This window comes from Kwoniella dejecticola, chromosome 5 (assembly GCF_000512565.2).
Source record: "Kwoniella dejecticola CBS 10117 chromosome 5, complete sequence".
In the NCBI taxonomy this organism is placed as follows: domain Eukaryota; kingdom Fungi; phylum Basidiomycota; class Tremellomycetes; order Tremellales; family Cryptococcaceae; genus Kwoniella; species Kwoniella dejecticola.
Genome location: NC_089305.1, coordinates 1,607,271 through 1,630,786, shown reverse-complemented (window position 1 = coordinate 1,630,786; position 23,516 = coordinate 1,607,271). Strand labels below are relative to the sequence as shown.

Below are 23,516 nucleotides of genomic sequence, written 5' to 3'. Positions count from 1 at the left end.
AGTTTTACAACAGCCTCCTCCCTCACATCGAATCAGATATCATCGCAATGTCAGAAGTAAGTCACAGCTTCCGTGATCCACCGACGGGGACATCGCTGATTTCGTCGCCCGCATGAGCAGTTCAAAGCGCCTCAGCTCGATGTGTCGTACGTTGTAGTTCGACTGTCTGCGACCAAGTGAATGCTGGTATAGACGGAATCGTGCTGATATATATTGTATGGCAGATCGATCCTCCACGGAGGTATACACCACCCTACTTTACGAGAATGGCAAGCAAACGGACGGACCCTCACCAAGTCGATGTTCATATATCCAATCTTCATTTCCGATGATCCAGATGCGGAGGAGGTCATCTCCTCCCTACCGGGGCAGAAGCGATGGGGACTGAATAAGTTAGAAGGGTTCTTAGCTCCTTTGGTGAAGAAGGGATTGAAGAGCGTCATCTTATTTGGAGTACCTATGAAGATGGAGAAGGTGAGTTCGGATTGAGCCAAAGGTATCGCAGGCCAAGGGAGGGAAAGTCGTTTTGGCAAGAAGCGTTGATGGGAAGACGAAGGGAACTCGAGGCTGGCGAGACCGGGGCGCCGGGTGAGGGAAGCGATGTTACGTCTGGGTCTGCAAGTTTAACTGATATTGCTTTTTCCGACCATTTCTAGGACGCACGAGGTAGCGCAGCCGATGATCCCTCGACACCCGTGATTCAAGCTCTGCATCTTCTTAGCAAAGCTTTCCCCCAACTTATGCTCACTGTAGACGTATGTCTCTGTGAATACACCTCTCACGGTCATTGCGGCATTCTTTCTTCCTTGCCCAATCCAGGCCATTCAAATCAACCTACGATCGAGATGGAACCTTCCGCACAGCGAATAGCCGAAGTCGCTGTAGCCTACGCCAAAGCAGGTGCTCACTGTGTTGCTCCGAGCGATATGATGGACGGACGAATAAGAGCGATCAAATTAGGCTTGATGCATGCTGGTTTGGCTAATCGATGTGCTCTTATGAGTTACTCGGCTAAGTTTGCCAGCGGTCTGTACGGTCCTTTCAGGTTAGTTAGTAAATGGTCGCGACCCGACCTCGAGATGCTGATGGAGTGATGGTCTTTGAATTCTGCAGAGATGCAGCTGGTAGTGCGCCTTCGTTTGGTAACAGAAAGTGCTATCAATTGCCACCTCAGGGTCGATCAATTGCTCGACGTGCCATCGTGAGTGTCGTTTTTGCTCTTAATTTCGAATTCGAGCAAGCTGAGGAATGATTGATTGAAAATAGCAACGAGACGCAAACGAAGGAGCTGATTTCATAATGGTCAAACCGGCACTGCCTTACCTCGATATCATTTCCGATGCCGCTCGTCTTGCGCCCGATCTCCCTACTGCATGCTATCAAGTCTCCGGTGAATACGCCATGGTAGTGGCTGGAGCCGAGAAGGGTATTTACGATTTGAAGGAAATGGCCTTCGAGACAACGGAAAGTATGGTCAGAGCTGGAGCCAGTATCATTCTGAGTTACTTCACTCCTCAGTTCCTTGATTGGCTGGATGAGGAGAAATGACGGACGCAAAGCGGCCGAGATGACGAAAAAGTACGAGGCATAGGAGACAGTAGTTGATCTTATTGATTGTATGAAATGTTGACACAATGCATTACTACTCTTGAACAGGTCATGAGGTCTTCCTGCTCAGTGCATTTACTTAACGAGAAACATCACTGCAAAAGCAAAAGTGCGCATCAATGGATTCTTCGCGTCCCACTCTGCTTTACAATTCACATGACAACGTGGAGAGGGAAGCGAACGATCAAGCTAATGTATCTGATGGCCAATTGGAGCAGCTGATCTTGTTTCTCAGGATTGTTTCTGGCGAGCTCAAGCGCGTAGGATCTCTCCTCAGTCACTGATTCAATATGTATAGATAAATAAATGACCACCCCTTGGGAATCTAGGGGAGGATGAAATGCAACATCGGCTCCCTTCAACAGTCCTTTAGCTTCATTCGTACCCTTCGACACATACTGCTAAGTTAACAATTACGACCATGTTGCTCTCCACTCCCATTATCATCGCGACCACTTCCCTTATCTGCTTGACAATCGCTGATCCTGTCCCAATAGCCAACACTGAAGGTAAGGCCCCACGCTCGCTTTGATACATGTTGACAGAGAGCGTACCCCTCAGTCGATATCCGAACCGAGCCATATCTGAATCTGTTGGATATCGTCAAGAGAGACGGTACCCACGCGCCCGACGAAAGATTGGAGATTCATTGTAATTATGGACAACAATGCTGTAAGTGAACCTGCCTATTCGAACAGCATCTTGATTGCAACAAGCTGATTATTCACGTTCTTTCGGGACCTCAGATTGTCAGCGAACCAAAGTGAGATTCACTTGTCAGCAGATTGATGGTTGTGGTGAGTGTGCCTCAACACTATGTGTGATGTGTGATTGCGCTTCCTAATCTAATCAACTGAGTTCTTCCTGTTTTGACGGGTAGATCTTGCTTGTCCTACTGGCCCGATCATTCCCAAGGCTGCATGAGGGATGTCGATCATCGAAGGACATTTGATTCAACCCGGTCAATAGGCTGAAGTGTTTCGGCGGGATAGCAAAGTCTCTGGAATAGCGTAGTCTGTGGAGTGGGAAGCATGAATCGTTGTGTTTGCTATACACGCATGTACGTTGCTTGTGATCTGTCCGGGATCGAATACAACAATGGTCGAAATAGCAGTGTGCATCGAAGCATAACTTCAGGATCAGCCGCCGTGCCGCTCATCGGGTGAAATCCCAACGCAGCGCGCAGACACCTCATGACTCTGGCTCAAAGGAGGCAGCGCCCCGATCAGCAGCAATCTCCAACTTCATCAATTCGGATAATTCCAGATCAAGTGCCAAGTACTCTAAACGACGATCAGATCTGTCCTGAACCGACTATTTAGATCCGGAGTATCGGCGTACCTCTTGCCATTCCCATATCTGTGCCTGTTGATGACTTTGCCTCGCCTTTTGTCCGTGTCAGATCATGAATTGGATGGCGATCGGTACACCGAGCTTTGGTTGTATAACAATAACTCAGCTACTCCCCAGACTCAAAACTGATTCATGTCTCTTCAAGTGACCAACATCTATGCACTCAAGATGTACTTCAAGACGATTTGCTCTATCATCGCCACTCTGGCTCTTACCACCACCGTCTTGGCTGTTCCCGCTGCTATCCCAGGTGATGTTGCTGAGTACCTCATCCAATCGCATCTGATCCTCAGTGGAACCGCACTGATCGACTGATTCTCCGCGCAGACCTCGCCAAGAAAGACACTACGTCCCAATTGCTCGAGAGACAGGTCATCACCTGCGGATATTACGAAGTTTGCTGTGAGTCCAATCCACTATTATCGGAACTTATTTGAAGTTGTCAAAGCGCTGACCATGGTATGGTATCGATAGACTGTCCTAGAAATGGTGTCAGATTCACCTGCCGAGACCCTCAAGGATGCAGTGAGTCCATTCAACCTCCATCAGCGATGATTAGCGCAGATCTGGCCTCATCCTGACAGTTCGGTGAACAGGTATGACTTGTTATCCCGCTTGATTGGTTTGGAGACCTTTTGTCAAGCTCCGAGGATTTTAGTGCAGCTCAATCCAGTCAAATTAAGGACGTGGTATTTGAGCTGGAAATCTGACGGGCACAAGTTTTACGTATCAAAGGTAGCTATTGTGGTCGATGAATATCCTTTTCAAGGTTAAGACTGTATGCCTTGGCTCAGTGACACAGAGCGTGAAGGAGTAAGTTGTGAGTTCGGATAGCCTAGAGATCGCAAATCTATTCAAATCGGACCAATCTCTTCCGCGATTCGCGGCCATGCTGCATCGCGTCAATTATCTACCGGGGTGTCAAGGAGATGGATGCGTCACACCTCATCGTCGTCGTTGTGCCAGTGATATACATGTTGATTTGTCGTTATCGATCCCATCTATGAACGAGAACTCCTTCTCATTGTATCCAGTCTAATCCATTCTTGCCCTGAGAGTTCGTGTAATCACCTTGTCTTGTGTGCTGTGGAGAAGTCCCAAGTCAGTCTTTGGTGCAGGTATTTGGGAATGACGAAAGCGACTCACATTATATGGACTACTGCTCCCCAACCACTCAAAGCATCTCGGTCTACAGCATTCAACAAGGTCTGCGAAACGGTCTCGAAAAGGTCCTCGGGTTCCTATTTCATGCTATGTATCAGCTTCTTCCCATATATGGACATCATAAAGAAGCTGACTTACAAGGTCAGGTTCCCATAATCCTTCAGCTACACCGTACAGCTTGTCTGCTGCTGTTCCGGCTACTGCGAAATCCTTCGGTGTCGTTATACAACCGATACTGCGTAGGTAGATGTCAGGTCAGCTGAAGGTCTTTCAAAACCCCAAAAAAGACGACTCACGTGTCCATTGTTGAAATGAAAGGCTTGGGATGAGGATCTAATTCTGTTGGTGTGGGGAGACCAGCTACTACAGGCTCGATGAAGAAGGGACCGAACCTGTAAATTGCGATGATGTCAACTACTATCACTTCGCTAACGTGAAAACAGCTCACCTTTTCTCGTACAACGTGCTTGAAACAAGGTGTGTGAAGGTTTTAGGGGTGATCTCTCTCTCTTCTTTCATCCTGTACATGTTGACACGGAACCTGAGGTGTTCTTTCCTGTATGACGGATTGAATCCGTTAGCAGTGGCCGAGCTGGATCTTTGGGGACGGGCGTAAAGAGCTTACAATGTATACACATCTGTAGCTAATCCTGGGAGACCGTAGTATAGCTTGTCGTTGACCGGAAATACCTGTCGACCATGTTGTCAGTTGAAGTCGAGACGATGCTGATAAGGCCAGGCTCACCTTGTCGAAATTCGATGCTACACCGACAGCCTGGTTTCCCAGTCGCAGATCAGAGGCGATGGCTACACAATCCTTCCCTATCATAGCCACCACCGATCCACCATTGAGTTCCATGACCGACTAGATCGCACATCAAATATCAGCTCGATCTACAATACTAAAAAGCGAGCTGGCGAGTGCCGAGGAAACATACCATGTTGTAGAGATGTTAAGCTGTGTAAAGAGCCTGAGGCGCAAAGAATCGTCGGGCCAGACGAGAAGGTTGTATGTAGACTTATGGACGGCTACTTGTAAATGTACTGACTGATGTTCTTGATATCTTCAGTACTGCTGAGAATGCAATATCAAATGTGAAGCAGCATCATCATCGTTGTCTAACAATGAAGCGTCAACGCGCAAACGCGGCCCCAGGTTTGACTGACTCATGGAAACCGCGTGGTGACTGGAATTCGATTCCCATGTGGCAATATGCTTCATGACCTCCACTCCATTTGGTCCACATCACCTCACAACACAAGAGAACATTAACTTGACCTCGACGCGCTTGACTTTGCTCTTCCTCCTCTTTCAGATACATGATAGCGGGTATCAGAATGGTCAGTCCCCAAACACAGGCCATATCGACCCTTGACATACCGTGAGTGACATTCTGTCAGTGGTTAGAGGAAACGCAAAAGCTATGAGCTGATCTCACCTTCTTTTCTGTTCTCGCATCAGACGCTCGCTAAAATCCGCTCTGCATGATGCTGGCTACAAGACGAAGGACGATATAAGAGAACAAAGCGCGAATGATCTTAGCGCAGGTCAGCATTATTCTGTGCTATAGCTGGTCCATTAGCTCACAAGGATCTCAGAACTCGGGATCTCCAGGAGTCAAGCGGAAGATTTGCTCCATCAGATAGCTACCGATTCAGGTGAGCTATCGAGGATTGCTAATTGAGAACATCTTTAGCTGAAAAACCTATAGCTGGACCATCGACACTGCCTAAAGCGGCCGCTGAATCGCGGCTGCTGCCTCACAGTCAGATCCAAGCATCGACAGCGGCGGATCTTCTTTCATCAGCCTACCTCCCCCATTTCTCCACGTCCTCCACTTCGGTCGATCACCTCATAGCTCACTTCCAGGATCCTCACAAACGTCAAGCTTCGAAGCGACCTACAAGGAAGGGAAAGGAGAAAGAGGCAAGCGCAGCAATTACCCCTGGAATGACAGTTGAGATTGCTGGGCCGCCTGGGATCGGCAAGACTTCGATGGCTTTGGCAGTAGTTCTAAGTGCAAGGCTGACTGCAGCGGATCAAGCGAATGAGGAGGAAGAAGCGGAGTCAGGGGAAGTATTGATTATAGGTCAGTTGGCATCTACTGCTACCTTCGTGCAGATCTGGAACTAACGTATTGAGCGACTAGACTCGGAAGGCGGAATAACAGCGGAAAGAGTTCGGGCAGCTGCAGGATCGCTCACCCGTACCCGCGCTAGTGAGCGAAAAAACAACATCTTACAGTAGGACAAAACTGACACTGCAAGCTCAGCTCTGCCTCGAGACATCTTACATGGTATCCACCTCGTACGGATACCCACCCAAACTCAGATGATAGCGTTTTTAAACACGCTGGATGAATGGCTTGAGAGCCATCCAAAGGTATGTCATCCTCGGATGAGGCGGATAGGCAAGGCTGATCACCAGTCTCTAACATAGGTCAATCTGGTGGTGATCGATACCCTGAGTTATCACTTTCGGCAACCTAGTCTCGATATGTCCACCAGAAGGAGGATGATGGAGCTGTAAGTCAGCAGCATCAATCGGTTGAATCGATCCAGCCAGCTTATGTGTTCTGCTGTATCAGCGTCAAGCAGAAAATCGGTCAAGCTACAACAATACATCGATGCGCTGTGAGTGCCGGAAACGTCTTCCACTGGCAGACGAGCTCGAACGCTTGCCCACTCAATCGATTGCTTACGTCTGCTATAGGTAATTGTATGCAATCAGATGGCGACCAAGCTTCTGACAGCCGAGAACAAACCTGCAAATTTCGATACTGGTGATCGGGCGATCCTGATGCCTCAGCTGGGTGAGTAACCTTGTATCGGGCTCGCGGCTTCCCCCAATCACCATACTCATGAAAAACGTTAGGCGATTCCTGGACAACGGGCAAAACACTTCGATTGTGCCTGTTCCGTGGCCAAGCAGGAGATGAACTTCGGTATGTCCATGCGGAGATGGCGGGTTCTTCGCGAGGATTGAAATGGGCGGCATTCGATATCGACGTGAGTCAGCTGCTGTTGAGGCAGGCACACGTATTTTCGAAAGGCTGATAGGACTGAGAGTAGGATGATGGCCTGCCTTGCGATATACCTGAGATGATGTACGACAGGCCGAAAACTCCACCGTTCGTAGCTGAGTCAGAACTCGATTTCTAGTTGTATTTCCTAATGACAATTGCAGCTCTCGTGGTAATGCAATATATATTAATGCATATAGCATAATCTGTATTCATGCATTCATTGCATTTGATTTGACTATCGTATATTCTTCTTAGATATCCCATCCGTCCTTCCGCCTTGTTGCCACTGAGTAGGAATTCTATCTGCCTAGTAACCTGTAGGTCTGGCTACACTCGTATCGTAAGCTCTGATCAACCTAGTCTGGTCTTGATCATTGGTCTCCGTCTGCGAAAAGGCGAATCCTCTTTGTCGTCTCATCCGCTGAGTGGCTCTGACTTTCTTGATCGCTTTTTGGAATCTGTAAAGCACACCAACGAAGTGTCAATATTCCTCTCTTTTGCACATGCAGCGCGGAGGACGACCTACTGCTCTTGTCTCGGTCTGTAATCCGATAAATTGAATTTCTGTATCTCTTGAACAATGTGATACGATGTAGGGTGGTACGTCCTTGAATAGCTGTTGCAGCGAAGTGACGAGTAGACATCAGTGATTAGTGATTGGACAGTGATTGGGATTGACTTGACTCACTACTTCCAGACGTAGTCCCTCAGCAGACACACAACGGGGAACAGGATGAGGCAGAAATAAAACGCCGCATCCGCCCATAATCTCGGGACGATCCCCTTGTAGTCAAGCGAGAAGTTCAACAACGGCGCAATGATCGCGTATAACGGTAAAGCGACCATTGTGAATACGAATGAACCGGGGATGGCTGACCAATCATGTTTCATCTTAGCTCAGATATTGAGAATCCGTCAGGATTGAAACTCACCGGCAAGTGTATATTTCGTCCACACACTACAGAGCTCGGCATGATCAGCGCTCCTCCTCAAAGACGCAAATCAGGTTAATTGACTCACTCAGATATCAAAGCCGCTTTCCCAAGCACAGTCAAGAGCACTGCAAGGTAAAGGGTGGTACCCCATACCCATAAACCCGAGTTCTTACCGTCTGAAGCGATGAGATCGTTATAAAAGACCAAGACCGAGAACAGGAAGAGAACCTACATCGTGGGGAAGTTTAGCATTGCCTGTTTGCTTCGATGAGAGAGTGAGTATTATTGACTCACGACACTGTGGTAGAAAGCGTTTCCGACCCAGTAGAAAAACCGGACAGGGGTGAAGAAATGATTGCTTTGGCCCAATTGATATAATTGGGGGTACCTGTCCAGCATACGAGCGGAGACGAATTGGTCGAAGATACCGATGACAAGGGGCGGTAAGATCGTGAAGATGACGTTGTAGTATGACATCGACCATCCTTCGAAGGAGATTTGTCCGGAGAAGTCGTTGAACCATGAGTACTAGGCGAAAACGGTGAGCTTTGGTGTATTTTCACTGCACAGCGCAACGGCTTACCCAGAACAGCGTCAATGCGAATGTGATGTTTTTGTAGAAAGAATCTACGCGATGACATCAGCCACCGATCCAGTCGTGCTTAGGTTGCACTTACACAAAATCAATTTTGTCAAACGCTGATAACTCCATGACCCGTGTACCAGCAAGAGTTTACGCAAAAAGCGGAATTGCGAGATAGCAACATCGGCAGATCGAGCAGCTTGCAAACCCTACAGTACTTCTGTCAGATGCGCCCCAGCTTGACACAAATGAGCCAACTCACCTCGACACCTGATATACCGACCCCAACATGGGCAGCCTGGATCATACTGACATCGTTTGCACCGTCTCCGATGGCCAGAAGCGGCGCATCTGTACTCTTCTTGACCAGTTTGACGACCAAGGCTTTCTGAAGAGGAGAGACTCGGCCTAATCACTCCATCAATACGGACACGTGACTGAGTGTATTCTCAGACTCACAGCAGATAACGGCCTGGAAAACGCAAGAATCAGCTGATGAGCCTTAAAGTGATAGAGTCATGACTCACCTTGCACATCACGGCTAACTCCAGGAAGACGTCCGCGCAGTCTTTCTCAAGCGCGTATGTCAGACTCTTCCCATCTGCGATTGCGGGTCAGCTAGGATTGGCCGATGGATAAGAAGAGGAAATACCTATGATCAAAGCTAGTTCCTCGACATCTCCACCCATGCGTTGATTCTTGATGGCAAATAGACGCTTATTCAGAAGTTCCGAAGTCTCAACGGCAGTCTCGGTGTTTATAATCACCTGCGTATCGATTCGGATACAATCAGCTGAGGTGGATGAGCTCAATAGAAAGCTGGACTGACCAGATTCATAGATTCCGATATTAGTCGACAGGACAGCCCAATGTTGATAGCCGTTTCTTGCCTATCTCCAGTGAGCACCCATATCTGGCGGCAACGCCCAATGTTAGCTGATGAATCTTAGCCACGTGCCAGGCAGCTCACCTTGATACCAGCTTGTTGTAGGGTATGTATCGCATCTGGTACACCTTCTTGCAACTTGTCTTCGATAGCCGTGGCTCCAAGCAGCACAAGATTCTGTTCAATGACTTCCGCCGCTCTGTCCAAAGCATCCGCTCGACCGTGCATCTGTGAGGCGGCATTATCGTACATGACCGACCATTTAGCGTATTCATCTTCTGAGATTTCACGGTAAGCCAGGCATAGCGTTCGAAGCCCTTCAGTTGCGTAATCCTAGATAGGCACGACAAACATTCTACAGATCAGTGGAGGACTAGTCGCGCATAGCAAAGCTGACTTACCTCAAGATGGACGAGGGTGGATTCAGTCAATTCTTGGTCCGGAGCTAGTCTTTCAAAGATCACAGTATCTGCTCCCTTGGTATACAGCTTGACACGCCCATCGGGACCTCTTACAACGGTCGACATCCGCTTTCGTGATGAGTTAAACTCGCAGACATTCAGCACCTCGTATTCCTCCGAGTGGCCATTGACCTCAATGAAGACAGATTTGGGTTTCCGAGTCTGTATGAGCAAGCTCGTCAGCCAGTAATCGCTGTCAAGAGGGCATCTAACAGAAGATTGACTGACGTGAAATCGGTAGCCCAATAGCTCTGCACCAGATACCAGCGCAGCTTCATCCGGACTTGACGCCTGGTAGACCATTTTCCCATCCCTTTCTTCGGGGATGACAGTATGGCAGACGGCAAGCAATGACAAGCTGTGCAACAGCGGCTCAGCTTGGGCGTGTCAGGTGTGGAATATGTTGACTTACAATTCCCTTAGCGTAGCACCTTCCAGGTTGTCTTCATTTACCCTCTGTCGAAGAGTCTCAAAAGTTTTTTGACCTTGTTCCCGCTTGTTGTCATCGACCGTTTGAGCGTACATTGTGCCAAATACCGAACATTCCCTGAACTCCATCTCGTTTCGCGTCAAAGTGCCGGTCTTGTCGGAAAAGATATATGCGATTTGACCTAGTTCTTCGACCAACGACGAGGTTCGACATAATGCAGGAGTATCTGTGGGTGCGTAGTACATGTCCAGATCGGAGTTGATGAGTGATGCCTGTTGAAACTTGACGACCTCCATAGTCATGATGAGCCTGAGAGAAGTTTCAGCTTGTTACTGCTAGGTATATTTGATGGAACCCAACATACGAAATAGGAATCAGGTTATTGTACAGAATGATGAATGTCAGGAGGTCTACAGAGTCGGGTCAGCACTCTCAACTTTTCTCCTCAACGCGTTTCATCTTACCTTCAATGAATTGCCGTGCTGCCCGAATTATCAGCTGTGCGTCTTGCGTTATTCATGGAACCGAGACTCACCCTTGTTGGGACTTTCTCCAGCGAGCCGCAAGTACCAGCTTTTGTTGTTGAAGAAGGCCTAATGATTATCTCAGCAGCAAGCACATGCAAAGTAGGTATTTCACCCACCGTCCTTATGCTGCCTCCGATAGTCGACACCAAAGACAGGATAAGCAATAAGACGAATAGATACAGGATTTGTCGATTGACCTGTCTCTCGACAGCAGTCCTCTTGACAGGCGCGTCGCTGCGATCGTTCTGGGGTCAGCTTGGTATTGCCTGAGCAATGATAATGTACGTACGTAGCATTGCGCATCAACTTGGTCTCATGACCAGCGTTCACCACGACACCATACACCCATTCTGTGTTCCTCAATTGAGCGCCTCGCAGAAGCATCTGATTGGGTCCGACAGGTATTTTGGTGGGTGCGGAGCCTGGATGTGTCGACGATAAGTGGAAAGTTCCGTCGTAGGTGTACAAGGATGAATTGGGAGCTTCGGATAGAAGGTGACCTCGGAGAAGAGATACTGCTTGAGGGTTGGTGAGGGTGGCCGTAGAAGGGTGAGATTGCTTGATCTTCAGGTTGGTCTCCCTGCAATCGCTCAGAAGGATAAGCCAACGAAGCTGTGTTGATGCGCGGCACAGACTCACCCGTCCAGATTCGCAGTCTCGATATAGCAGAGTCCTTCCGGCTCACTACTACTCAGCAGAACCATATCTGCGGGTATGAACGCGTTGGCTTCTAGCCTAACTATATCTCCCACCCGTATCCTCCTCCATGGTCTAGGTTGAAAGGCTTGGTTGATCAGTACTTGGGCTATGCTATTGTTGAGCGACCTGTCCGATGCGTGTCGTTTCTGCGGCGCGCATGTCAGCTAGAAGATCCCCTTTGGACCGAAGAAGCTCACCAAATCCTCCTTGATCTCCTTGAAAGCACTTGCTATCAGTACTACCGCCAGGGGCACTATAGTTGTATATCGGCCAGTAGGCGACACATTGGGTACTTGTTGGATACAGGCTGCGAAAGAAGGTGAGCTGGATCCCACCGATGAATCGCTCAGGCGACGTACCGGTGAACAAGAAGAACAGATTCGCAGATCTGGAAAATTCAGCTGAGGGGAGATTGGTCAGCTCAGTATTGTCTGGAGACGACGGGATCGCTTACCGAACAAGAACTTCGGCAGGAAGGTGATTGGTCCATATTTTCCAGTCGTCACGCTGTTCTTCTCATATCCCTTCACCCTATTCCCCTCGGCATCATTCAAAGCGATTTCTCGTGGGACGCCGTCGAACTTCCCTCGCCTACCCAACATCTTGTTAAGACCAAATGTCCAGTCTACATCGGTCAAATGGTCCTCCTTGATCCGCTGCCACCTCGATCTTTTCCTCTGGGTTGAGTACGGTCCGGAGCCAGGCGCCGAGAATGCGTAAGCTGACGGACCGTCTACATCGTCGTCGAACGGGTCCCCTCCACCCAGGCCGTACGATTTGGAGCCTGAAGACTGGTATTGCTTGTTGTCGTCGGGTGGGCCAGAAAAGCCCGCTGGCACGGCTCCTGATTGGGCTAACGGCAGATGAGATTCCAGAAGAGACGGATCCGACCGGCCGAAAGAGCGATTGACGTTGACGGTGGAGGAGGACTGCGGAGCCATATATCCACCGGACTGGCCAGCTCCGTACTCGTCGTCGCTGAGGAGTATGTCAGCCCACCTCGAGGCAAGATGGACTTGTAAGACTCACTCGTCGAAGAAAGGATCTAGTGCATATCCGCCTTGAGCCTTTGATGATCCGCCGCCTGCCCTTGTGTTCTGCCCGTATGGAGTGCTGCCGGAAGGGCTGAACAGGTGCGGCTCGTCATCTCCGAACGGGTCATCCTGCGTTGTTTGCTGGTTCGGTCGTTGAGCGTTATCCGATAGCAGATCGTCGAATGGGTTTTGCTGTTGCCGCGACATTGCGCGGGCGGCTATGGTGAGGGTCTTGCTGTGCGTAAGTCTGACCGATATTTTCTTCAGCTGCGTAGTGAAAGCGAACGCGACCTTGTTGTTAGAGGTGACGACAAGGACCAGTCTCGCTGCTTCGGCACTCGCCGCATGCTGTACAGCGGTATTTGCCGTGTAGCTTCATGGTATTCTACCCACCCACTTATGACGCGCGTCGCCACGAATCCGCCTGATTGTATGGTGGTCATGCCAGGACATCCCCTATCGTGTTTCGAATTCAATACTGGACAACCACGTGCACAAGTATGCCAACCCCATCCTCCAGGCTGAAGCAATGTTTACCAGTATGCGTAATGCATACAAAGCAATGAATTGTACTACACAGGCTTGCATGCATCGACCTATGGACCACATCAGCTCCATGTTTCCGGGTGCAGCTTCTTGATGTAGTTGTCGTCAGAAGCGGTCCATTGTGTAGGGTTCTGTGGAAGGAAGAGCAAGGCACCGAATGCCGTATGCAGGCTACATCCTCCATACACAATCTGTATGGCTCGAGTACATTGTGCGGGTGATTCGTGCGTTGCCTTGCCGCCCCTTCACCTTCGATGAAGCATGCAAGGAACTCTTTGTTGTACCCTCTTTTCTGGATGCGGTATACGATCTGTCGAATGATCGAATCTACTCGTGGGAGCCCACACTATTGTTGGTATGACAACTGGCAACGCGCGAACTCGGTCGCTCCAAGGGGACTCTAGGTCGTCTCCAGCTCAAGAAGTGCTTTCGGTCGTAGTAACAAGACCACTCTATGATGACAATACTGTCGAAAGACAGTATATATCCCTCGTCCTCAAATACCGCTTCTTCCTGATAATAGTGAGAGGACATTGTTCATCAGCGGTCCGGTCAGTATTGCTTTCTCCTGAGTGTCAGTTTGTAGCTGATCACCTGCTGCCACAGATCAACAATCTTCAAGACTGATCTACGGGTGATCTCGATTGATGGGACGTAGCTGTGAGCATCATGAGACGCTTGTCGAGTGATAAACGGAGTGCCTGACCTTAGCATGCATAGATGGATGTATGGGTCATCCAGCCTGTGAGAATCTCGGCTTCCACGAATAGCATGAGGAAAATACATAAAAGGTTGAGATTGGGAGATGCATCAGAGCCGGCGCGAGGCTCATGCTTAAAGCTTTCCCAGTATTGAATTCGACACACGATAGGCGATGTCCTGGCACAGCCACCATAGAGGCTAGCTTGTTTGTGGCGGCGCGCGTGTATTATGTGGGGGGGGCACCGATTAGCGGCGAGCCCCGTGCGACCTCTATGCGAAATCAACAAATCGGAGAATTAAGACGCGAGAATACTCGTATGCATGCAATAAAGAACCAACACCCATCAAGCATCCTCCTCAACGGTATCTTCGATGGTACCGCAAGCTGATCGTCGGTGAACGTCAGTTTGTATACTTCACCTGTCACGAGGATCCGACAGTCAACTCACGAAGGCAATATCTGACATCTCTGATATAGTAGCACACGGGCTCGGACCCATCTGGGCAGATATCGCCGCAGGCTATTGTGCAAAGGTCGATCAGTAATTAATACTCTGGCACCTGTCTCTACGGCCCACTACATAACGGCAAGGGCAATCTATGCGAGCTCAGAAATTGACAAAGGGGCGAACCACTACACTCACAGCAAGTGGGCTCATCGATGGGACAATGACATACTTGTCGTTCGTCCAGAGACGGGTACGCTGATCCCAGTCCAGTGGCGACCAAAAGGGAAGAAAAGATGATCAAGTTGAACTTCATGTTCTTCAGTATTCTGCTGATCGATTCTTATTGGCTGATGTTGACGAACGAGATGTTATAAATGAAAATACTGAAATCATGAAGACCCATTTCGTCTGCTTATATATGCATATCAAGCTTGCTTCTACGACTACTAGCCGTCCCGATGGGGGAGGGTGAACATGCGATACCCCGGTCTTCCGGCTCTCCAATCAAATTGGCGGCATCGGAGTTCTAGCTTCCTAGACGATTCATACCTGATGCTCGGAAACTGCTCTATATTTAGACCGCCTTCGCAATCACACACGCCCCGCCCTCCACGAGAAGGCTAAATATCACTAGCTCAAAGGACGTAGATGATCAGAAGGGCGAGCGACGTAAGAGGTGGTGACCAAAAATAGAACGACTGATCAATGCGTCTCAGTATCCTCACAGTACTGTGTGGGAAGGCAACAGTCCTCGAAGCGGTTCCGAACTGCTCATGACTCAATGAAGATTGACTTGACTTAGGTAATTATGCATCATCTTTACCCCACAAATGGGGACATACAGTATCACGCTTTCTGCAGGACAATCAAGAAGCCCAAAATCAGTAGTCCAAACTCGAGAAATGAAAGCAGAAGCCAGACGTTTACAGCGATTCATTATACTTCGATCAGAGTCGACACCAACGCTCATACAGCCAATCGACGATTCCTCGAGATCCCCTCGTAATCACTCGGTCTCCGGTGTGGGATCCGGGAAATCGGTGGGGAAGTCAATCGTGAACGTAGGTAAAGTCGGTGTGAAAGTCGGAGTGGGGAAGAAAGTATGAGGCGGTCTATCGCCACATCCGGCTATGTTGTGATTGGACACGCCGTCAGCTATTCTGTGCCCTCGAGACAAGGATATTGTCAGATCAGCACTCACGGCATACGACAGTACCGTTGGGGTAATCGATACAGAACAAGGGACAGATTGTGGGTCTTGGGCATGGTGCTGCGAGCGAAACAGTGTAATTTGTAAGTCAGTAATTCCTCGATCCAAGGAATGCTCATGCACTTACGACAGATGATCGTGCCGTTCAACAAGTGTCGGCAGTGCGGGCAGATGATCGGTCGAGGTCGAGGTCGACAAGGCGCTAATCCGATGACACACAGTCACCAGACGACCACACAACACCAATCACTATATGCGATTGTCTCGCTCAGACGTCCGTTTCCCAAACGAGGAGCTCACGGCATTGTATCACCCCATCCGCATTGTCGAGACAGATGATTTCTTCTTCTTCAAGCGGGCAGATGACGTTCTCTTCAATACAAGCTGAAAGACATGCTCGTCAGCTGTGTTTCTGTCCTCGCGAAAGACAGTGACGACGGGACTGAGGAGCTCACGCAGGCACTTTTTCACTCCTTGGACATAGTAACAAACCTCTTTACCATCAGGCGGGCATGCTCTCGCGTGAAGAACAGGGGTAGAAAGTGAATTATCCTCGCGTTTCTCCATGTCGAAGGCAGAAGCACCATCATCTCGCTTATCAATCGCAAGTCCTTCGGCTACAGGCTCGTCGATTGAGATGGGACCGGGAAGGAGAGTGGGAAGGGGAATAGGTCGGGGAATGGGCCATACCCATGGCGGATAGTGCAGAACGCCACAGCATCTTCTGGGCGGTCTGGGCCAATTGCAATCTGAACAAATTTAGCTCAATCTCCTTGCTGTCTTTTCGATACCCAAACCTACTTGGGAAGGGACCGCTGTAGACATAATACTTGATAGGATACAAGACTCACTGCAATTGGTCACGTTGAACGGGCAGAAGCAAATAGCCCTAATCGAGTCGCTCAGATCTCGCTCGGTGAAGTATACTCTTTTTGAGGGGTCTTCGCAGTGTTTGACTAAGGCAAAAGATTCCGTTCAGCACATGACAAGAGGACAGGGGATAAAATAATACGACAAGGTGCAACAGTGGTAGAGGATATTCAAATATTGAGAGGAGGTAAGACGATAAATGCAATGACTCACCGCAATCATCGTATTTGGACGGATCTTCAGGATCGAACTCGCACAAACAAGTGTCCTTGGGGAAGAGGTGATTGTATCTCGCCGTCAGGAAAAAGCCTGAATCGGACTGAGGTTGGGGGACAGCAGAAGCGGTGGCAAGGATAGCGGTGAAGATGAAGCCGAGGAAAAAGAAGTAAAAGTTGAAATCGTTGAACTGCATGACGGAGTCGTAGCGTATTATAGGAATGAGTAAATTATGTCAAGAAGATGTCGTTCAACCTGGGCGAAGATTAGCAGGTCGACCATCTCAAAAGAGTTTCAAGCAGCATTATGTACCAGCGACTGCCATCTTCAAACCCAATACGGGATTTGTAGGATCAGTTGATGAGCGATTTATCTTTGATGGGGAGAACGGTCTGATCAGATGACGACTCGGGGATCATACCTATTGCGCTGACGATCAGAATGATCGCCAACCTTGGCTTCTTGGCTATATCGCTTATTCTGAATAAACACAAGCAAGAAGTGCGAAAGTGCAGATCAAGCCTGATTGTTCATCAGATAGCAAAGTCGTCGAGCGATCTCACACATAAGCACCCACATTGTTGTCAATGTGACGAGCGCATTCTTTGGGGTCATGGCATCACAAGCCACATGAAGGGCATACGCTGCATTGAATCACTATCGTATTGTTACAGATCTAATTTACCATGAGGATACGAGTATTACCCGAACTTCTTGATCGTGCCTGCTGAGCTAGAACTTCATTCCATTCTTCCTCCACAATGATCGGCGCACGCTTATGTTCGTATCGATTGGGAAACTGTACCTCGCTAAGCTTCGAGCGTGACGGGGATAGGACCACACCCAGCTACACACGCATACACACAGATTAGTCATCTCACCAGTCGCCTGACTCAAATCTCCGTAAAGGCGACTCACGGCATCTATAAGTGCCATCGGGATTAGCGATGCAATATTTCTTGCTCAAAGAGCAGAATGTATGGGAAGGCAAAGGTGGTTTAGTAGAAGTCGCAGGTGGCCAAGGACAGGAAGCTAGTCTCGAACAGTTAGTCTAAGGAGATTGACTCAACAGAACGCAGTCACGTACGACATTGCACCACGCCAAAGGCGTTGTACCAACATTGTGGGCAATTGGGTGGGTGAGGAGGGAAGCAGGGAGCTATCACACAAATGTCGGAGATCAATTTATCAATCGATGAAGATCTCCGTGGGCCCACTTACGACACCAGATGGCAGCGGTGTCGTCCACAGCTCGCTTGTAAGCGCAAGGCTGGCATTGAGGACAAGAAGCTGGAATAAACATGTTCAGAGGTCAGTCAATGCCTACTCCAATATAACCGTTGTAGTGGACGTATATCTCACGACATTTGATTCGACCATCTGCTCTAGAAGCTAAGCACACGGTAGCTTCGCTCTCTTCTCTTGCGTACAATGGACAGATGATCCGTTTCTCGATGCAAGCTGGGTCACCGACACATCAATATCTGTGTTACCAAACTCCAAAACAGTAAAATTTCAAGGGAACACTCACGAATGCATTGGATACCGTCCGATGTAAGATGACAGATCACTCCGCTTGGTGGACAAGATCTGGCATGTAAAGCTGGAGTGATAGAGGCTTCATTCTCTCTTTTAGCGACATTAGTGTAACAGCAATCGGGAGGAGGCTGCAATGGGCAGGCTGGAAGGCACATCACGATGATTTCAGCTGGTGACCTCCAAGTCGTCGTAGGAATATTCAGACAGTACAGATAATTCTCACTCACGACAGTCTGGTACATCTTCAGGACAGACGCAAACTTGTCTGGTGAGATGGGATAAATCCTTCTTGGAAAGATACATCTTTTCTTGATGATCGAGACATTTGGCCTCTATCAAGTTGTTTCGATCAGCGAGTCACCCTGTCTTTGTGCAGATAAAAGGAAAGATCGAGACGCACCGCATTCAAGCCAGCCTTCAGGGATTTCCGGGTCATATTCGCAGACGCACTTGTCTTCAGGAATTGAAGATCGAATATCTCTTCCATCCAAGAAAGGTTCGTTGACGGCAAGCACGCTGGTGCAGAAGGATGTGAGAAGCAAGCAGACAACTATCATGAAGCTGGGACCGGTGGGGAAGAATAGCATCTTGGATGAGCTGTGCTCTGAGTCAATCTTTGATGATATCGGGACAACTCAAAGCGAGAATATGCTGGGCAGGATTAAAGAGGCAGGGAGGGGTTCATCGTTACCGGAAGAGAGAAGTTGCATCATTTTGTACAGAGGCATCTAGTAATGTGATCCGTCCAGCAGTAGAACGTGAGGCAAGACCATCAAATCCAAAAAAGGGTTTCTCAACGTTCAACTTCTGATTGTTGTTTGTGATTGATGGTGATGCTGTGCCTGATTCATCTCGGTCATCCGGTCCAGATGATGTTTGATTGATTGATTGATGCTTGAATTTGTTTAAAGTGATCTGAGACACGACTGTGGTATGTACGTCCTTTGCATCTGCTTCTGCGTCTGTGTCAAGAGAACGGTGTGGTCTGAGTACGATTTGAATGGACAAAAAGTCAGATGATTGAACTCAAAGGAATGCCACGAACACCTCGAGGCACGTCGATGCAGAATCTAAACTTGCTGCTCACTAACTTATGATTGTCACATCTTTCTACTCGGCGACCATGACGACTCGAAGCTAATCATAACATTACTGGGTTAAAATTACATTGATAACTCTCGCTTGAAAATCGAAACTAAGAAAGCTCTGAATCAACGCTTACTTTGCAAGCAAAGACTGTATCTCACCGTAAATTATCTGCCGGTCGGCTGAGTGGACAACAAAGTGGCAGAACCTTGAATAGGACAGAAAGCTGCAATGCAATTTTTGTTTTTTCAAAAAAGCGAAAAGATTTGAATCAGCAAAGGTTTCTTGAATGCCGAGCCTGATAATGTAAGATCGCACGATGACTCACGACAGACCAAGTGACCATTCTCATCCTTGTGACAAGGAGGACAGTGGGTTGGTCTAGGAGGCATCGGGGGATGGATCGGAGGTCTTGGTGAAGTTGGATGAGTGGGAGCGGGATCGAAAGGTTTTGTCTCCTCTCTGATCTCAATAGGACAAGGAGCTATTGATTTTATACAATCGTCATATGAGCTCACGATCTACTCAAACCGATAAAGAGTACAGACTCGCGACACCATACATCACCCCCACTCTCCTCTAAAGCTCGGGCAATATCTCGTGGACAACACGTAGGTGGACAGGGAGCTTGAGAACGACCATGCCATATCATCTATACCGTCTACCAGGAGAGTGAATCAGTCACTGAAACTCACGACAGATAAATTTCCCACCGAGTGCCCTTAAGCATCTGTCGGGCGGAACCAAAGCTCGTTTATTCACCGGACAAACAACTCGTTTCTCGATACAAGCTATCGGATCATGCCCCATCAGCCACGTCCAGCTTCACGGCGAAGATTACCCGTAGGCGGAGGTAGGGGTGAGTGAATACTTACGAATGCAGACTACCTCTTCATTGACGGTATGGCAAACCTCGTGTCCATCCGGGGGCCAATTTTGAGCATGGAGTACCGCCACAGTATTTTCGGGCTCTCTTTTGCCCTTTGGAGGCTCCCCATGAGGCCAGTGAATAGGTGGGCAATCTCGATTCTGTCATTTCAGCGTGACTGTATACATGACACAAAGTAGGACTCACTACAAAAAGGGTCGTCCAGAGGGCAAAAACAGATTCTCTCGGTGAAATTGGTAAGATCTCTTGTTGAGAGATACATCCTCTTCGAATTATTGTTACATGCCAATTCTACATTTCATTTATGCTTGTCAGTGTTATTCCAGTCCACTGGTCGACATGACTAAAGGGCTAAGGGAACTCAACGACATTCCCAGAATCCCTCTTGCTCGGGATCATACGGGCAAACACATGTGTCTTTCTCGACAAGAGTAGGGCTGTCCAAGCCTCGAGTGGGGTGGACCGAACCGATGACTATCGCCAGAGTCACATGGCGGAAAGCCAGGAGAGCGTAAAGAATAACTTGGAAGTGCATGATGCTGATCGTGTGTTCTCAAAGTCTTAGGAGCTATCGGTATTGCTGTCGAATCGGAGTCCGGGTTGGAGTCGATGATCAGAGGAATCGATCTTCCCCCTCTGGAAATCTTGCCTTTTATACCTTACAAAGCGACCAACATTTTCAGTAGGCTACAGCGCTGATTGACTGTTCTTACCGTCAAATGGGCGAGGCCACGGGAAAGAGAACGGGCACGGGCAGGGTTTGGGTTGTGGGCAGTATTCGGATCGGTCATGGATCTCGGTGTTCCGGTTGATGGAAGGTGAATTGATAAACCGACAGATCTCCGCCTGAGACACACAAAGAAGACCACAATCAGACCACAGTCGCATAGCTCTCTTTGCGGAGTCTGGACCTTCCTATGTTTTGTGCGGGCCAGGAAGACCGCAGTGCACACCCAAGAGGGATCTAAGTCATGTTGATGCGAATATAATAAACCACCAAGCATTGCAATGCTCTTATGTCGTGAAGCCCGATCTAGCCGCACACAGGACAGTCCATCAGACATATCACTCCCTGCTTCCATAGATCGAGCCAGCCTGTGCATCACAAATACACCGGACATCAAGGTATTCAGGAATCCTCAGTACTCAACAGCCTTGAGGCAAATTGTTCCCAATGCTTAACATCCCTTTCCACCCAGAAGTCCGAAGATTTGATTCCTTCGCTTGGCGAGATCTGGGCCGTGACGCTGATCATCAAATGACCGACGACTCTATTGAAATTACTGATTGAGACTGACACTCAGTTCGGGAGATATGCGTACTCGATACCCCGATTCGCCCTCCTTATGTGGGACCTCAAAAATTCCAACAAAACAAGTTGTTCGGTTCTCCAAAAGGCAGAATCCTTTGCAACAGGGATCTTATTCCCACTGCATTCCCATGAATTGATGCTGGACAAGCTCAAAAGCAGGAACTTTAGGTGTCGTGTGACTTCTGTTTTTGTGGCAGGAAGTCCAAGGAGGACACAGCTTCTGTTTGATGGGCAGGTGCGTAACTTACATAGGTCTGCCAAAGTCACGAACATCGCAGACTCTACTTGAAACAAGATCTCTGATAGTATCATAGCATACGACTTTACATTGGATCTTGAGCACGTCCTCATTTGACATCCTCACCTCTTCCCAGTCACATCGCAACGTTGATTCTCGCTGAGCGTTGAGGCCTGCTTTGTATCTCCGGTCAGCCCTATGGTCTTGTCAATAGTAATATTGAACAAGCATCTTCATCCACTCACCTCACCACCAAGTTCAAGTATCAACAGCGTGCGAAGTACCAGCCTGAGATACTTCCAGATCAGGAGTGGCTCCCTCGGACGCAGCAGTTGCATCGCCTGTAGATTCCTCTGCGACAGCTCGTACCTTCGAAGGGATTGGATGAGGGTTCATCCCTCCCCTTCCTTCTGCCTCTGCGATCGCGTGTCTAGGCGAAATAGGCCATGGGTTCATACCTTCGTCCTCGTCCGCAACCGCACGTCTAGGTGGAACAGGATAGGGATTCGTGGCTTGCGCTGCAATCGCTCTGTCGACAGGATTCGGGCCTTTCCTGGGAATGAGTTCACTCCGCCTTCCAGGAGGTTCAGGCTGAGGATTCAATGGAGAGTCGGCAGCCGCACCCGGAGCGATATACGTCACGGGCGATCTGGGTCTTCTACCTATACCGCCTGGAGGTCCATCTGCATCTGTATATGCACTAGCACTGAACCGGTTGTATGCGATCGGCGATCTGGGAACTGCTCTGATGTCGGACGGAACCGGTTGCAAAGCGACAGCACGGTGGATCCGTGTGATAGTCGGAGGAGGTGGTTCAATGGCAATGGCAATGGCAATGGCAATGGCAATGTCAATGGCGTTACCGTGGTCCCTCGGCGATCTGGGTCGACTCTCTACTGTCCCGACAGGCGGTTCGAGGGCGATAGCTGGTGATGATGCGTGTGTCTCGAACGTTCCCTTAGAGGCGAGCAATATATATGTCAGTGTATCAGCCCGTGACTTGGTATGGGTAGTCTCGATGGCAGCGATGGCTCGGTTGACGTGGTCAACGGGCGCAGCCAAAGCGCAAAGGTGCAAGACAAGGGCGGTTAGCGCCAATAAGGGAAGTCGCATTTTGTATAATGATCTAGCAGATGCAGGAAAGACCCTCGGGCGGATAGCTCAAGTTGGATTACTGAGAGACTGTCGGGAATTCGCGTTCCAGGTCGCGGGAACAGAGAACTTGGAAGGGGAGAAGGCTTAAAGTGATATATATATATATATATTTGTCAAAAATTACTGTTCGTTGAGAACTGGTAGAGAATGACTAGTTCAATTAGATAGCGATGGTCGGCTTGGCGCCACGGCTTCACGGCGATGCCACAAAGACAATGGTCAACGCAGCCTTGCCTGAGCTCCGCAACAGCCTCTCATCGCATGACTAGGTTCGGTAGACAGGTAGATGTTCCAGTCATTCGACATCAGGACAGATGATCTACAGTAATGCAAGATCTTGCCAAGACAAAATCATCGCCGCGCACGAACGTGCATCACTGCTTCATGTCTCAGGTCTGCTTCACACCGGATCACCGTTGTGTAAGCCCGAATCTTGTCCGGCGAGCCAGATCCAAAGTATAAGCAGCTGTGAGACAGCTCACGCGCACTCGGGGACGCACAGCCTGATGAAAGTTGGATTTACAGTGCTGTACAAGATGAACCTTCTGCATAATGACAAATCATCGCTTTATCGTATTGGGTATAACGCTAACTCTGT

General features: G+C 48.9%; 9 protein-coding genes across 9 annotated transcripts; 3 read left to right on the top strand and 6 right to left on the bottom strand.

The window, feature by feature from the left end:
• Positions 1–47: 47 nt before the first annotated feature.
• On the top strand, positions 48–1,548 carry I303_104700 (uncharacterized protein; the record flags this gene model as incomplete). Its single annotated transcript, XM_018407625.1, has 6 exons — positions 48–56; positions 121–146; positions 225–474; positions 657–1,045; positions 1,114–1,201; positions 1,267–1,548. 6 exons carry the CDS (start codon positions 48–50, stop codon positions 1,546–1,548), a joined length of 1,044 nt encoding a protein of 347 aa, XP_018262836.1.
• Positions 1,549–3,129: 1,581 nt separating this feature from the next.
• Positions 3,130–3,580, top strand: I303_104699 (uncharacterized protein; the record flags this gene model as incomplete). Its single annotated transcript, XM_018407626.1, has 4 exons — positions 3,130–3,211; positions 3,289–3,363; positions 3,436–3,486; positions 3,558–3,580. 4 exons carry the CDS (start codon positions 3,130–3,132, stop codon positions 3,578–3,580), a joined length of 231 nt encoding a protein of 76 aa, XP_018262837.1.
• Positions 3,581–3,996: 416 nt separating this feature from the next.
• I303_104698 (uncharacterized protein) lies at positions 3,997–4,984 on the bottom strand (the record flags this gene model as incomplete). The annotated part of the gene is made up of 7 exons (XM_018407627.1): positions 3,997–4,045; positions 4,108–4,202; positions 4,264–4,360; positions 4,422–4,517; positions 4,574–4,681; positions 4,751–4,815; positions 4,871–4,984. The coding sequence occupies 7 exons, from the start codon at positions 4,982–4,984 to the stop codon at positions 3,997–3,999; spliced, it is 624 nt and encodes a 207-aa protein (XP_018262838.1).
• A 479-nt stretch (positions 4,985–5,463) lies between these two features.
• Positions 5,464–7,287, top strand: I303_104697 (uncharacterized protein; the record flags this gene model as incomplete). The annotated part of the gene is made up of 11 exons (XM_065969009.1): positions 5,464–5,507; positions 5,588–5,673; positions 5,725–5,784; positions 5,838–6,215; positions 6,276–6,344; positions 6,399–6,508; positions 6,566–6,651; positions 6,714–6,759; positions 6,839–6,938; positions 7,001–7,134; positions 7,198–7,287. The coding sequence occupies 11 exons, from the start codon at positions 5,464–5,466 to the stop codon at positions 7,285–7,287; spliced, it is 1,203 nt and encodes a 400-aa protein (XP_065825081.1).
• A 171-nt stretch (positions 7,288–7,458) lies between these two features.
• On the bottom strand, positions 7,459–12,913 carry I303_104696 (uncharacterized protein; the record flags this gene model as incomplete). Its single annotated transcript, XM_065969008.1, has 27 exons — positions 7,459–7,609; positions 7,678–7,767; positions 7,840–8,023; positions 8,084–8,109; positions 8,172–8,314; positions 8,381–8,614; positions 8,670–8,713; positions 8,764–8,878; positions 8,932–9,077; positions 9,129–9,141; positions 9,197–9,270; positions 9,322–9,436; positions 9,499–9,582; positions 9,640–9,888; positions 9,957–10,178; positions 10,245–10,374; positions 10,429–10,755; positions 10,811–10,856; positions 10,911–10,928; positions 10,982–11,039; positions 11,090–11,207; positions 11,263–11,553; positions 11,613–11,818; positions 11,870–11,979; positions 12,032–12,073; positions 12,127–12,650; positions 12,702–12,913. 27 exons carry the CDS (start codon positions 12,911–12,913, stop codon positions 7,459–7,461), a joined length of 3,972 nt encoding a protein of 1,323 aa, XP_065825080.1.
• Positions 12,914–15,409: 2,496 nt separating this feature from the next.
• Positions 15,410–16,895, bottom strand: I303_104695 (uncharacterized protein; the record flags this gene model as incomplete). The annotated part of the gene is made up of 7 exons (XM_018407630.1): positions 15,410–15,531; positions 15,605–15,673; positions 15,741–15,815; positions 15,914–15,997; positions 16,069–16,362; positions 16,465–16,569; positions 16,697–16,895. The coding sequence occupies 7 exons, from the start codon at positions 16,893–16,895 to the stop codon at positions 15,410–15,412; spliced, it is 948 nt and encodes a 315-aa protein (XP_018262841.1).
• A 613-nt stretch (positions 16,896–17,508) lies between these two features.
• On the bottom strand, positions 17,509–18,825 carry I303_104694 (uncharacterized protein; the record flags this gene model as incomplete). The annotated part of the gene is made up of 8 exons (XM_018407631.1): positions 17,509–17,546; positions 17,618–17,731; positions 17,787–17,858; positions 17,921–17,989; positions 18,062–18,160; positions 18,231–18,380; positions 18,466–18,570; positions 18,639–18,825. 8 exons carry the CDS (start codon positions 18,823–18,825, stop codon positions 17,509–17,511), a joined length of 834 nt encoding a protein of 277 aa, XP_018262842.1.
• Positions 18,826–19,838: 1,013 nt separating this feature from the next.
• Positions 19,839–20,748, bottom strand: I303_104693 (uncharacterized protein; the record flags this gene model as incomplete). Its single annotated transcript, XM_065969007.1, has 5 exons — positions 19,839–19,951; positions 20,020–20,115; positions 20,200–20,346; positions 20,400–20,504; positions 20,580–20,748. The coding sequence occupies 5 exons, from the start codon at positions 20,746–20,748 to the stop codon at positions 19,839–19,841; spliced, it is 630 nt and encodes a 209-aa protein (XP_065825079.1).
• A 1,273-nt stretch (positions 20,749–22,021) lies between these two features.
• Positions 22,022–22,876, bottom strand: I303_104692 (uncharacterized protein; the record flags this gene model as incomplete). Its single annotated transcript, XM_018407632.1, has 1 exon — positions 22,022–22,876. One exon carries the CDS (start codon positions 22,874–22,876, stop codon positions 22,022–22,024), a length of 855 nt encoding a protein of 284 aa, XP_018262843.1.
• Positions 22,877–23,516: the final 640 nt, after the last annotated feature.